The sequence below is a fragment of the Hermetia illucens genome, chromosome 3, assembly GCF_905115235.1.
Source record: "Hermetia illucens chromosome 3, iHerIll2.2.curated.20191125, whole genome shotgun sequence".
Taxonomy (NCBI): domain Eukaryota; kingdom Metazoa; phylum Arthropoda; class Insecta; order Diptera; family Stratiomyidae; genus Hermetia; species Hermetia illucens.
This window is the reverse complement of record NC_051851.1, coordinates 116,671,524-116,684,090: the sequence shown is the minus strand read 5'-3', so window position 1 is coordinate 116,684,090 and position 12,567 is coordinate 116,671,524. Positions and strand designations below refer to the sequence as shown.

Here is a 12,567-nt window from a genome sequence, read left to right as displayed (position 1 = left end):
ATATGTGTACAGTATTCGGAAATGTTTGTTTAGGGTGAGGATAACATCTATGGCTGCGATATGTGCGTTTATTTTGTAGTTTGGAAAAGAATGAATGAAAATGAATAAATGATGAAGTAATATGTTGGATTTGTAGCTATATACGGATATAAAAATGTGCGATGAAGTTTAAATAAGATGAACACAAAACCTTTATACCCGAAGTGCGAGCTTCCGGTATTCCGACTTGTTTCTAATTCAGATAAGCCATAAAATCATCGCTTAAAAAAAGGCATTTTAAATACTTCAAATGCTGATTGATTAATATATTTTATTGTAATCCACCCATTTTCGAGCACCTAAAGTTATTTGCCCCCTCTTTTTACAAAACTTGTATATGGCTGAAACTGATATATTTAACATAGTTTCAAGCAATAGGTGCAATAGGTTAAGCATATTTTTATCTTGAATGGTGTTGCAGTTTCAGGCTCAGTGGTAGATCTAATTTTCGCAAAGAATACAATCACAAGAGATATACAAATCATGAGTATTGCCCGCAAAGTGTCTGCCTACTTGACTCTTCGCAACAAAAAAAATTCTACCGGAGAGAGCGGAAAAGCTTGAAGCGAAGAAAGTGAATTGAGGGACAGAAGAGAGGATCTTTTTGGCTCAGGAGACCAAAGATCGAATTGAAATCTTAGAATTTGAAAGTATATATTCCTATAGCAGAATATGGAAGAAATATCCAAAACAAACATGGGAAAATTGGTATAAAACTCAGTTCGGAGATTAGGTCGTGAATATTTACAAAAGAAAAGGTCCCTCACTCCAGGAGTAAAGATAATTTTATGTTGACAGGCAGCAGCCTAGAAAATTATATGTGTGATATGTGTATTTTGTTCACTTCTATATGGAGTATAAGGCATTCACACAGTCTCTTCGTTGTCATTGTTATTTTCGCTCGTTTTATTTCCAATGGGACTGCACTTCACTTCTATTATCATCATACTGAAAGTTGTGCAAGTGATAAAGCTGCAGCAGCGGGACAACACAAAGATGAACACAAGCATCAATGACAAACCGAGATTCGAAATTGGGGTAAGGAGATCGGAAGATCAACCAACCAAATCACCGAAAATAAGTTGTGAATCTCAATTAAATGAGAAATCAACTAAGCTTGCGAGTTGTAAAAGAGAATGGATATTATCATCGTAGGTTTCGTCCGAGTGGAGTCGAGATTGTCAAGCCACTGTTGCATTAATCCACCTCAAGATCGTTTTTCATTAACTTTGATGTCAAACTAATCTTAGCTAATAAGTTTTCTATGATGGATCCAATGCCGTATCGATTGCGGATGTGATTGTAGAATGCTACACCGGTGGCTTAAAGGCACTCCTTTTACGTTATTAGAATAGTTGTGCTTTTTTGTACGTCAATCTTTTTCAGTTATTTTTCCTCAATAATGCAATTGTAGAACTTACTGAGCTATTGTTAATCCCTAGCTCTTCGCTCTCCAGAGCTTAACTGCAAAGTCGTCAGGTTCTGTTGTCTAGAAAACGTTTAGGTTGATCAAAAATACTGGTAGATTTGACATTAGATTCTCTCAATTGTTGTAGAGTATAGAAATCCCAAAAATTACGTATCGTGACCTGGACAAAATGACCTGCGTTCCACTCGCTTATATTTGGAAAATAACACAGAATTTTAGCACAGCCCTTCATTTGAATCGATAAGCAGATTTGTGTACATAGTTATAAAAGGAATATAATATTATGTGATGTTTTACTGGACTATTTAGACGTCTATGATTGGATAAAATTATACTTTTCAATTGGGCCAATTTAAAAATATTATTCATTCCCATCAAAATAATTCGGACCATCTCAGTAACTTCGCAAAGACACTAATAAAATAAGGCAGATACATCATATTCATAATGTTATTTTTTACTAATGATAAACCTTCGTCCCAATAAACTTGTGGTGAGAGATCAAGAAAGTCAAAACGTGAATCATATGCAAAGAGATAGTCTAGAAATTGAATGTGTGGCATCGTTTAGATTGCGGTCATTGACTGAGTCCCTCAAAGCTTCTTTGCCATATGACAATAGACATACACACTGATTGAGTGGGTGGATCTTCCATTTATTGATGTTTTAGAGTTCGAAAAAGTATTGTTCTGTGAATGTTGCTGCTAAGTCAAGTTTCAATAAGTTAGATTCAAATCAAAATGCATTTATTTCCGTTGACGACCATTGCAAACCTACCTTCAAATAATATCTGTTCATTATCAATTTCTACAGCACATTGCTGAAACGCAGCACTCGATTCACAACTATTCTCCCGTGATACACTTCCAGCATGTTCGTACTGCTCTTCATCCACTACCACAACCCCATCAACAAATTTATCATCATCGATAAATTCTATATCACAATTAGTATCACGCAACCTTAAAAACAGTTCAGATCCTTTGACAAACTCCTTTTTGGAAATCGTAGAATTTGACGGGCAACTAACAGCTCCATCACTCTCTTCAACTCTTACGCTGCTCCCCAATAGCGACTGTGCCAGTTCAACACTCAAAGGAACACCACCATTTTCACCGTCCAATTCATCACTACCATCATTACCAGTCGCTTCCTCCTGGGAATGCATCTTGTAACTATCGAATGCATCTAAGTCATCATCGTATTCCAACAAATCGTTGAGCGCATTCATTTGATCGTTCAAAACAGGCGATAGGATTGTATTGGGTGACACATTGGCTACAATTTTATGCTTGGTCGTTGTTGAAACATGGGGCTCACCACGGTGGCTTTTTGAACACAATTCGTTACTTTTCGACATGTTTACGGAACTAATTTAGGCATTTTTTGGTTGGTTTTCTTTCACAGAAAATAGGGCTCTTTTGTTAAAGGCACATTGTTTTCACTATTTCTATGTTTCCTACTTTGCCACTTGTTATTATACTGATCGTTCAAAAAAAGAAACAAACTCCGTATGTTGAAAATCGAATTCTCTGTTGTCTACGTGCTACTTGCTAAGTACTCTTCTACCGATGCTTATCAATTTTTTGTGCGCTTTTTTCAAAGTAAGCGAGTCACACTTAATCTAAAAATAATTCTTTTCATGCGACCAACAGTAAAAATAAAAATAAATTTTATTTTTAAGTGGAAAAAAGGAACAGTAAATGCTAACTGAAAATTTTATGTGGGTTAAGCTACATTGAAAAAGCACGAAAGATGCTCAACAAACAAAAGATGTGAAAAAGAATTCAAACAGTTCGCTTGCCAAAAATTATTGCAACACTTTCGTGAATATTAGGTTTGCTGTGTTTGTGTATTTCCAAGGAGCTGTGAGCAAGTAAATTAAGTTTCCTTGATGAATTCAAATATTTACACTTTTGAAGGATAGAAATGTGAATTTTTGTTAAACGTGGATGCTTCGTATAGATGAGAGTCGTAAACCCACAAACATTTACTGCGGAGATCACGTCGAATGTAGAAAATTTTCTTACCAATTTTCTTTTCGGCCAATGCATTGGTAGAGATTATGTTTAGGACTGGATTTTGGCGCACTTTTTTCTCTACTGGACAGAACCCAATAGAAGTACAAGTAAAAACAACCATAGGAGCTCCGGCAGGCCTGTCAGTTACGAATGAACCATCTACAATTAACTGGTGGTCGGAACGCGTGTGGAGTCTTGTTGGTGGATCAGTTCAGAATGCACCGTCAGCCGGTGACCGATTGAAAAACGATTCCTCAAGCCGGCTGATATGAAGGGAGTTCAAGTAAGCCGGAACGTGAGTGAGATAAAGCGCCCGGCTGATTTTCGCAGGACAGACCGCTTAGATAGATGTGCAGCGCTTTTTGCTGCCAGGATTCACCATTTGAAATGATTCACAAGTCGTTCAATGAAACTATCAATTAGAGACTGACCACAATTAACAAGAACTTTGGTTGACATTGGGAAATTTTGATTAGATCTAAAACAAAAGCTGGAAACGAATGCTACATCAAAAAATGGGAACTTTATTGGACATATGAATTCTTAACAACAGGTCAAACGAGCAGAATGTAAAAAGTGTAAAAAGTTTAGAGAGTGGGTATCTATCAAGGGAGTCTGTCAACCTAAATGGGACTAGGAAAAACTTTCTTTTTATAAATGGGAGAACCGTAGTTCCTGCACCCAGGCCTTTAGTAGTATTTTTGCCCTAGTCTGTCACCTTTAAACATTAATGAATATCCATAAAACGGAATTGAATCCCCAAAACAAAATAGATCAGCTATGAATATTAAGCCAGGGTATGCCAGTTTTAAGTTTAAACAACGACTGGATTTCCTCCAAATATTATCTAACAACTCAAAAACTCCAAGGGATCGCCAATAATAATTTCATTGATTTTTGTCAAAGAATGTTTAGTCATACAAAATACACATTTCTTCGAATTGCATTGAAACTTCAAGATTTGACCGGGTTGATGAAACACGAGCAAAGTAACATTTTTTTTCAACAAAATGGAGAAATATAAAAATATTTCACGGTGGAGGAATTATGAAACAGGAATATTCTAAACTACAAAGTGAAATCTTATGATTTGTTTTCTAAAAACAAATCCGACAATACCTTGTCAAGGCTTGGACTAGTTCCTCCGAGAATTCTTTTTATTATGTGCCGTTTACACCAATAGGACGTTCAAGGACCGTTTTCATATTATAATCCCCAGTAAAGAATATGTAATTTTCATCTAATTGCTATTCTTATAATCAAAAACAACATTATCTAAATTTTTCTATTAAATCAAAGCCAGTTAAAATTCAATCAAGCAAATAAGTTAAAAATTTTCTGAAATTGTCGAACTCGGATAAGATATCAAAGGAAAGGGTATTTTACGTGAAGTTTAAAATATTAGCAACTAATTTCCAAGATCATTCTTGGTTATGAGTATCCGCTATCTCTAAGACTAGATTTGTAAGATGAATTCTGGCTCATCTATTAGGTGTACAAATAAGTTTCCGCGGTTTTTTATAAAAAATTAGGAATTTATTGTGAAGGAACAGTACATTACGTTTTATTTAAAGTATTTTCCATCATTTGCCACTACTTTTCCCCATCTTTCTGGCAACATTCGGATACCCCGTCGAAAAAACTCTTCATCTTTTGACGCTATCCACAAATCTACCCAATTTTTGGTGTCTTCATATGATGTGAAGCGCTGCTCAGACAGACCATGTGCCATCGACCGGAACAGGTGATAATCGGAAGGGGCTAAGTCTGGTGAATACGGCGGGTGGGGTAAAACTTCCCAGTTGAGTGTTTCCAAGTATGTTTTTACCGGCGCCGCAACATGTGGACGAGCATTATCGTGTAAAAGAATAATTTTGTCGTGTCTGGAGTAGTAATGGGCGCGTTTTTCCTTAAGTGCCCGACTCAATCTCATCAATTGTGTTCGGTAGAGAGCTCCAGTAATGGTTTCGCTTGGTTTCAGCAATTCATAATACACGACACCAAGCTGATCCCACCAAATACACAGCATAAGTTTTTTTCCATGAATATTCGGCTTAGCTGTCGATGTTGATGGTTTGCCGGGCTTAACCCATGACTTTCTCTTCTTTGGATTATCGTAGTGAATCCATTTTTCGTCACCAGTGACTATACGATGCAAAAAACTCTTTTTTTTATTCCTGGCAAGCAGCATTTCACTCATGCATAATCGGCGTTCAACGCCTCTCGGCTTTAGTTCATATGGAACCCAATTTCCTTGTTTTTGAATCATTCCTAACGATTTTAAACGATGTGAAATTGCTTGTTGAGTCACTTGTAATGTAAGTGCAAGTTCTTTTTGCGTTTGGGACGAATCTTCCTCCAATAGTACTTCTAATTCCATGTCTTCGTACACTTTCGGCCTTCCACTGCGTTCTTTGTCCTTCACGTAAAACTCACCGTTCTTAAACTTTTGAAACCATTCCTGACAACTTCTCTCACTTAAAGCAGCTTCACCATATGCTTCTAGAAGCAATCGATGCGCCTCAGCTGCAGATTTTTTCAAATTAAAGAAGTAAATCAAAAGTTCCCGCAAATGATGCTTATTCGGCACAAAACTTGACATTTTTGCACGAAAAAAATTACGTGATGCTGATACGGAATCACTAGTACTTTAAGGTTATGGTGTTGCCGGATGACGAAACTTGGGATATTACGTTTTACATCTGACAATTTCTCCATAACCTTCTGGTGGGGCAATCTTTTGACAAACCGCGAAAACTTATTTGTACACCTAATAATTCCCTAAGAACTGCACAGAATAAACACATATCTTAAATCAAACAGGTATAACAGATAATTTGGATGTCTAGCGAATTTATAGAATGGATAAAAATAAAATCGACATACTTATTTCGAGCAACAAGCGTCTGAAGGTTTGCCAAGTTTTGTCAATAAAAAGGTACATTCTCCACTAATAATGAGCGCTTTGATGTTGAAATACTTTCCGGTGAATGCAGTCATGAGTGTAATTACCCCTGACGCAGCCATGAAATTTATAATCAATGGGCTATTCCGAGATTTATTGACGATTGCGTTATATTATTTTAGCTGCGAAAATATTCGACGATTTTGTGCCAATCAGGTTGGGATGAAATTAATTAGAAAATTATGAATGGAACATTAAAGACTGATGAATAGCTGAAATATCTCATCGAAAGATATCTTTCTTTTGAGCATTTTATGTGAGACATGCTTTCTACCACTTATTCTTCCTACCCAGAATGCTTCCCAGCAAAAACATTTTCTAAATAATTAACACCATTGGATCACGATAGAAACAATGGAAGCCCGACATTCTCCCAGAGTACAAATTTCTACAAATTATAAATTCCTTGCCATTTTCACACGTCCGTCATATTTAATAATATAATTTAGAAGAAGATTCAGCACAACTTGTCGAAATGATGGTTTTACATTCAATTTTAATCACAATTTCCTAAGGAGAAATTCCGCGATTCCAGTACACCGTCGTAGAGTAAGCAACCGACCTCCCATTATATCTATCTGATCATGGCATTTTATTATGATCAGAGACTCTTTGCGTGGTAAATTGATTATGTTCTTCCAAAAGGTCTTAGCTGGTGTAGTTGCGGCCGTGCCATCAGGTCTTTGCATTGCCTCAAGAAAAAATTATGACAAGCCAATGGCCCTGTGTTGCACTCAAGTCCAGGCGACACGGAATCGTTTCTTGTGGCAATGAACCTCTTTCCCTCATTCCATTATAATTTCGATTGAATATAGTTAATTTATGAAAATTATAAAGTGTGAGATTCAAGAAAGATAAAACATGGTCACGGTGAATACTTTCATGTGGTTTGCACCATTGTTGGATGAGTGAGAAGAAAAGATTCTAGTGAATCAGCTATTGTGCCTCAGATTGCGATATAAAGAAAGTTTATGGATGAAAAAGTTTATTTGCGAAATTTTGTATGAAATGGTATCGCGAGAGTCTTCTAGGCCGTTTCTCGCATGGATTATCTCTTAGGCTTCTAGGCGCTTTGTAAGTCTGCGATGATTTTTAACCTATACAGTTCCTATAATATAAAAACTTGATTATGATGCACTTTATTGGGGACCAGGCTTGAAAATACCAGCATATTAGCGATAAACCCAAAGGAATTTCCAATAGATATGCCTTTTTCTATTGTAAGGGTAAACAGTGAATGATATTGATTATAGTTGCTTTGTAATTGCGTTTCTAAAACCATATTTAATTAAAACCAGCACAATGGAGGAAGCAGTTTTTTCTTGTCTCAATCATATAATAAAACCTAAAATGAATGAGAATTGTGGATATGCAAAAAAGTGTGGAGATTTAAATTTTTGCATTTTATTAAGAGGAAAAACAAAAGAATGAAATATTTACCTCAAAATAGAACAACTTTCTGAATTATACAAAAAATATGTTTTGTATTCATAAAAGCGGAAAAATTCTCGCCAGACATATACTAGCGGCAAAAAGGAAAGAGTGCGAGTGATAAATTGAATTTCAGGCATCGCTTCTGGCATGATGCCAGCATTTCAGTTAATTGTCTTTACAATGTGAACGAACAAAACTAAAATAAGGAAACCGAAGAAATTCTCAAATATAGAAGTTTTAGTGTTGAAGTTAGGAATTTTCGATTTCTAATAGGACGTAATAACAAGAAAATGGTTCATGTGAGTTTTGCTTCTTTCCCCATAGATAATTTGTTAATATTGCACTCCTTAACCAGAATCAGTTTTTCCTTCAAAACCAACAGCACTCCGTGCTCATCCCACTTTGCACAAGCTTTAGCTTTTAACTCATAGAATGGGAGCCTAAATTTATTCACAGACTCAATCATTAAATTCAACAGAATAAACTCTGCGCATGCATTCTAGCAAGACAGTTCCTTAATTGTTTTCTTGTGTCCCAAATGTGTTGCACTGTGAACAACAAGAGATTTTTTTCGGACCAGAGTAATCATTATGATGTACTGAAGACCTATCTGACCTCATAACCCGACGGAACATTAAACCGCTTAGGAAACACGCAGATCCCCTTTAGTATATGAAGTACCACCATTGGTGAACACTATAAACCTGACACTTTTCTAGTCATAGAAGGAGTTTTCAACAATTCATTAACTTGCTTGCCCTAAAAAAGTTGTTTTAGAGAGTAACCTCAGTCAATGAATTGTATCTGAGCTAAAAACTGCAGTTATTGTGGCAACTTTGAGGAAAAACTGCAGTTATTGTGGCAACTTTGAGGAAAAACCGATTTACCAGAAATATTAACAGAATAGCTCTCACAAAAAAAAAGGTTGGTAGCACGCACATACAAAAAACCAACAGGCTGCATGATGGTGCAACGTAACCTAGTCCTAGGTAAAGTTCCTAAATCAGTCCATAAATTCACTCCCCCCACCCCCTCCTGGTTGTTAGTTACGAATGAAAATGAAGTAACTAGATAAAGTCGAGTTTAGACCAGTGGCATACACGGTCGATGATTATAATTTCAGGATTCTTCTACTCGGTTATCAGTGAAATAAAAGAGGTTAACTGGGATGCCTCAAGGTTGAAACTGATTTACACGATACGACTCATTAAAACCCCCTCTCATTTTTGCGCCATTTTGCGTTGAGTTTGAAGGCGGGCTCAACATACATGCGAAAGGGCGGTGTAAAATTCTTTTTCACAGAATATAAGGTATTAAATGAAAGGGCTTTCGAAACTTTTGATATTGAGTGAAACACAGGAGAGTAAGGGCTCAAAATGTGGGCCCCAAAAAATGGAAAAGGTCTCGTTCTCAGAACCTATCCAACCGGAAAATCTGAAAAAAAAAAAATGACAATCGTGCATCTATACGAAATCTACGCCTCAAAATATATCCCATTCCGATATCTGTTCAAATAAAGTTAATAATAGCACATTACTATAATCTAGAAATTTTCCTGAAAACCCCCCATCCTAGAAGTACAAGATTTGCCATTGGTATAAGGAATAATATAAGACGTAACTTTGGGAAGTTTGAATGAAATCAAACAATTATCAACAAAGTTATTGGGGTTGAAAATTTTTATATTTCATGAAAATTTATTGTACTCTAAGCGCTATATGACGTCATCATCCTAGTCATTTTAATTTTTAAGAGTTCAGCAAGATCATCACCTTGCCTCAGCGTTGGTTTGGTGAGATAGTCAACCTCATCCATTTCTGCGAAAAAGGGTGAAAATATCGACAACAGTGTTCCAAGCAGATATTTTAGAGGTCATTGTTAAATCTCTTTTTTAAAAATCAGCGTTGAACGTTTCAACAGGATTCTGCGTAGACACACAAGAGTCGCTCAACGTAAACCTGGACCCAGTGTTATTTCTGCAGACAGTTGGTCTTCTGATAGTCCAGTTCTTAACCCATTAAACGAGAAATTATGGCCAGCTTTCACCCAGATATCTACTCGCCTAAGAAATCATTAAAACAAGCAATGGGAAATTTTCTTATGAACATAGTGTGTATCGCGATAGATGGCTGGCGCAATCCTTTCAAAGCTTTCTCAAGGCTAAAGTTCTGCATTTTCTTATTCCTTAGTATAACGACAATAAATACTATTATAGTTTTAAAACATTATGTCATTTTCTTTCTACATCGTTGTATGTTTGTGACAATATTTATGAGAGTACCGAGTAGAAAAATGGTGTACCAATAGATTTTGACAACATTATTTTAGGCGATGATAGTGTGAGAATCTATTCGAAACCAAACGGCCCCCGAGAGTCGTTTGACCCCATCTTGGCGAGCTATTGACAAAGTGTTGCAATTGCTTGAACTTCACAACATGACTCCTGCAGGACTGAACAGTTTATCCGAATTGCTCAACATCACTATATCTGGATCCCATTAACGGGGATGTAGCGATGAGCGCGCTGACCAGCTAACCAGATAAAGTTAAGTGGATCAAAATATGATTGTAAGGCAAGTCAAAATCCCCCGAAAACTATAAGTAGTGGTATTTCCCTCCACTAATTCACTCCAGATAATATCAAGCAGCAACACGTGGTTGCCTGTATCATATCAAGAAAGATGCCGCTCTCTTACTATTCAGCAAAAATTAAAGATTTATTACATGCACTATGTAAAAATATATGCCGGCAGCGGCCGTAAGCATGGGATGCATGGGGACCATGTTGCTAAAATGGATTTCCATTAGCAAATCATCAGGTTTGTCGAGAGGGAAGGGGAGAGAGGAGGGAAGGACATGCATTGTCGACCTTACAAATGTTTTCCTAACTTCCATGTATACACCCCCGCAGCGAAACAGAAGTTGAAAGAATATACTGAACGAAAAAGCCAGAGAAGGAAGCGAATTGCATTGCGTTAACTGGAAAAATATTATTTTTTAAATAATTTTATATTTAACAGCGCGGTGTAAAAAACTGGATGTAGTTGTTCGCTTTTTGAAAAGCCGTATGCTATAGAAAAGGTGTACAGTGGTAATTAGAGATCCTTGAAGTGTTTTGAACTTTAAATATTTATATTATATGAAATAATATGCAAAATTTAGACGATCCTTTTTCTTGTCAAACCAAACAGCATAACACAATTATCTTTAAGGGTATCTTAATGAAAGCCAAAACCTTTGAAGATTCGCGGCATTTTTGCTTTGATGCTCACTATTTAGTTTATTATTATTGCGAATGGTGCGTCTAAACTAATTTATAAATGAATTAGTTTAGACGCACCATTCGCAATGATAATAAACTGAATAGTGTTTATCTCACTGCAGGATGATACCTTGAATTGAACCGATCCGATAGGTTGAACCAGATAATCCAAGCCTTGTGTTCGATTTTATTAGTTATATTTTGGGAACTGTATCATACGACAATGGAGACCAGTTATCTTTGTCACAGAATTTACCATACTTTCGAAAAGATGGAAATTCCATTTTAATGCGGCACCCTAATTGTAGTCACAAGGACCACTTGCTCTGGTTTGATATTATATTCTAAGGAATTTTTGCTATTAGTTCCATATGAGCAGAATTTGAAAACACTTTCACAATTTATGTTAATTGATGTCTGATTGCTCGAAGGACATGTCCATCGCCTATTTTCAGCAATGATGACAACATTGTAGTGACAATGAGGTAAGAACGTGTAGAAGCGCCTCTAGATGGTCTGAGTTCAAGTTGCAATGAATAAATTTGCGCATAACTTTGCTAATTTGATCAAGTTTTTAGAGTTCATTTAACCTATTAAGTAATAATGCCTGCTGTGACGCAAACAACTTTCATTGAACGGCTTGCATCCCCTCCTGTAATCCCTGTTACAATTGCAATTTTCAAATTCGCCTGAAACTACATTATAGTGTCCAATTTCGCATTCGAAATATGCAAATTGACATGCCTAACTGACCTTTCTGATAGCAGGTTTCAAATAGATTGTAGACATTTGCTCATCGGCTGATTGTCGGATCGATCAGAGACCGGCAAAACTCGGCCTGAAAAGACTCTCGCCAGAAGAGCTTGTCCGTGCCAGACGTGCGGAGGGAGCAAATATTGCTGTTATTGGAATGATTACGGCATGACTGGCCACATCATGAGCATAGTCTCGTATAATGGCCGCATATTAGCGAGAAACACAGAACAATTTTCTGCGTACATGATTCCATCCGAATTGCTAGGAAGTGAATACTCAGCCATGGCTCGGGCTTGCTCGCAAAACCGCAAGCAATCAGCAACTTCATGACCTTCACCACAAACGTGCGTCGATAATGTTAATGTCTTTCTTGACGGAGGATGGAGGGGAGTCGTGGCGGCGAATACGAGTGCCACTCATAGCAGATACATCTCCGCGAATTATCAAGATAACAATAAACACAATAATGAACAAATTATGAACTTTGGTCTTGCTCATATGCACCGTGTACCTCGTAATCACGCATATGAGAGCTAGTCGTAACTGTCCAATTAATCACGGGAAGATTGCCTTTTGGCACAGCTAATTGATGTTCAGACATTGCTTGTAAAATGGTTCGAGAAAATGTTGGCATATTGTAGTGAAAAGCTGAGCTGCATAG

The 12,567-nt window shown here is 36.8% G+C and overlaps 1 protein-coding gene across 5 annotated transcripts in view; it reads right to left on the bottom strand.

Moving 5' to 3' along the window:
- LOC119653222 (trafficking kinesin-binding protein milt) overlaps positions 1-12,567 on the bottom strand; it is a 183,560-nt gene that overhangs the window by 32,547 nt on the left and 138,446 nt on the right. Inside the window, exon 1 of one of the 5 annotated variants that reach the window (XM_038057799.1) lies at positions 2,246-2,898. The exons of the other annotated variants lie outside the window; for them this stretch is intronic. Coding sequence (XP_037913727.1) covers positions 2,246-2,828 — 583 coding nt within the window. The 5' untranslated portion in view covers positions 2,829-2,898. Of the gene's footprint in view, positions 1-2,245; positions 2,899-12,567 lie in introns of those variants that run through there. 5 annotated transcript variants of the gene reach the window in all.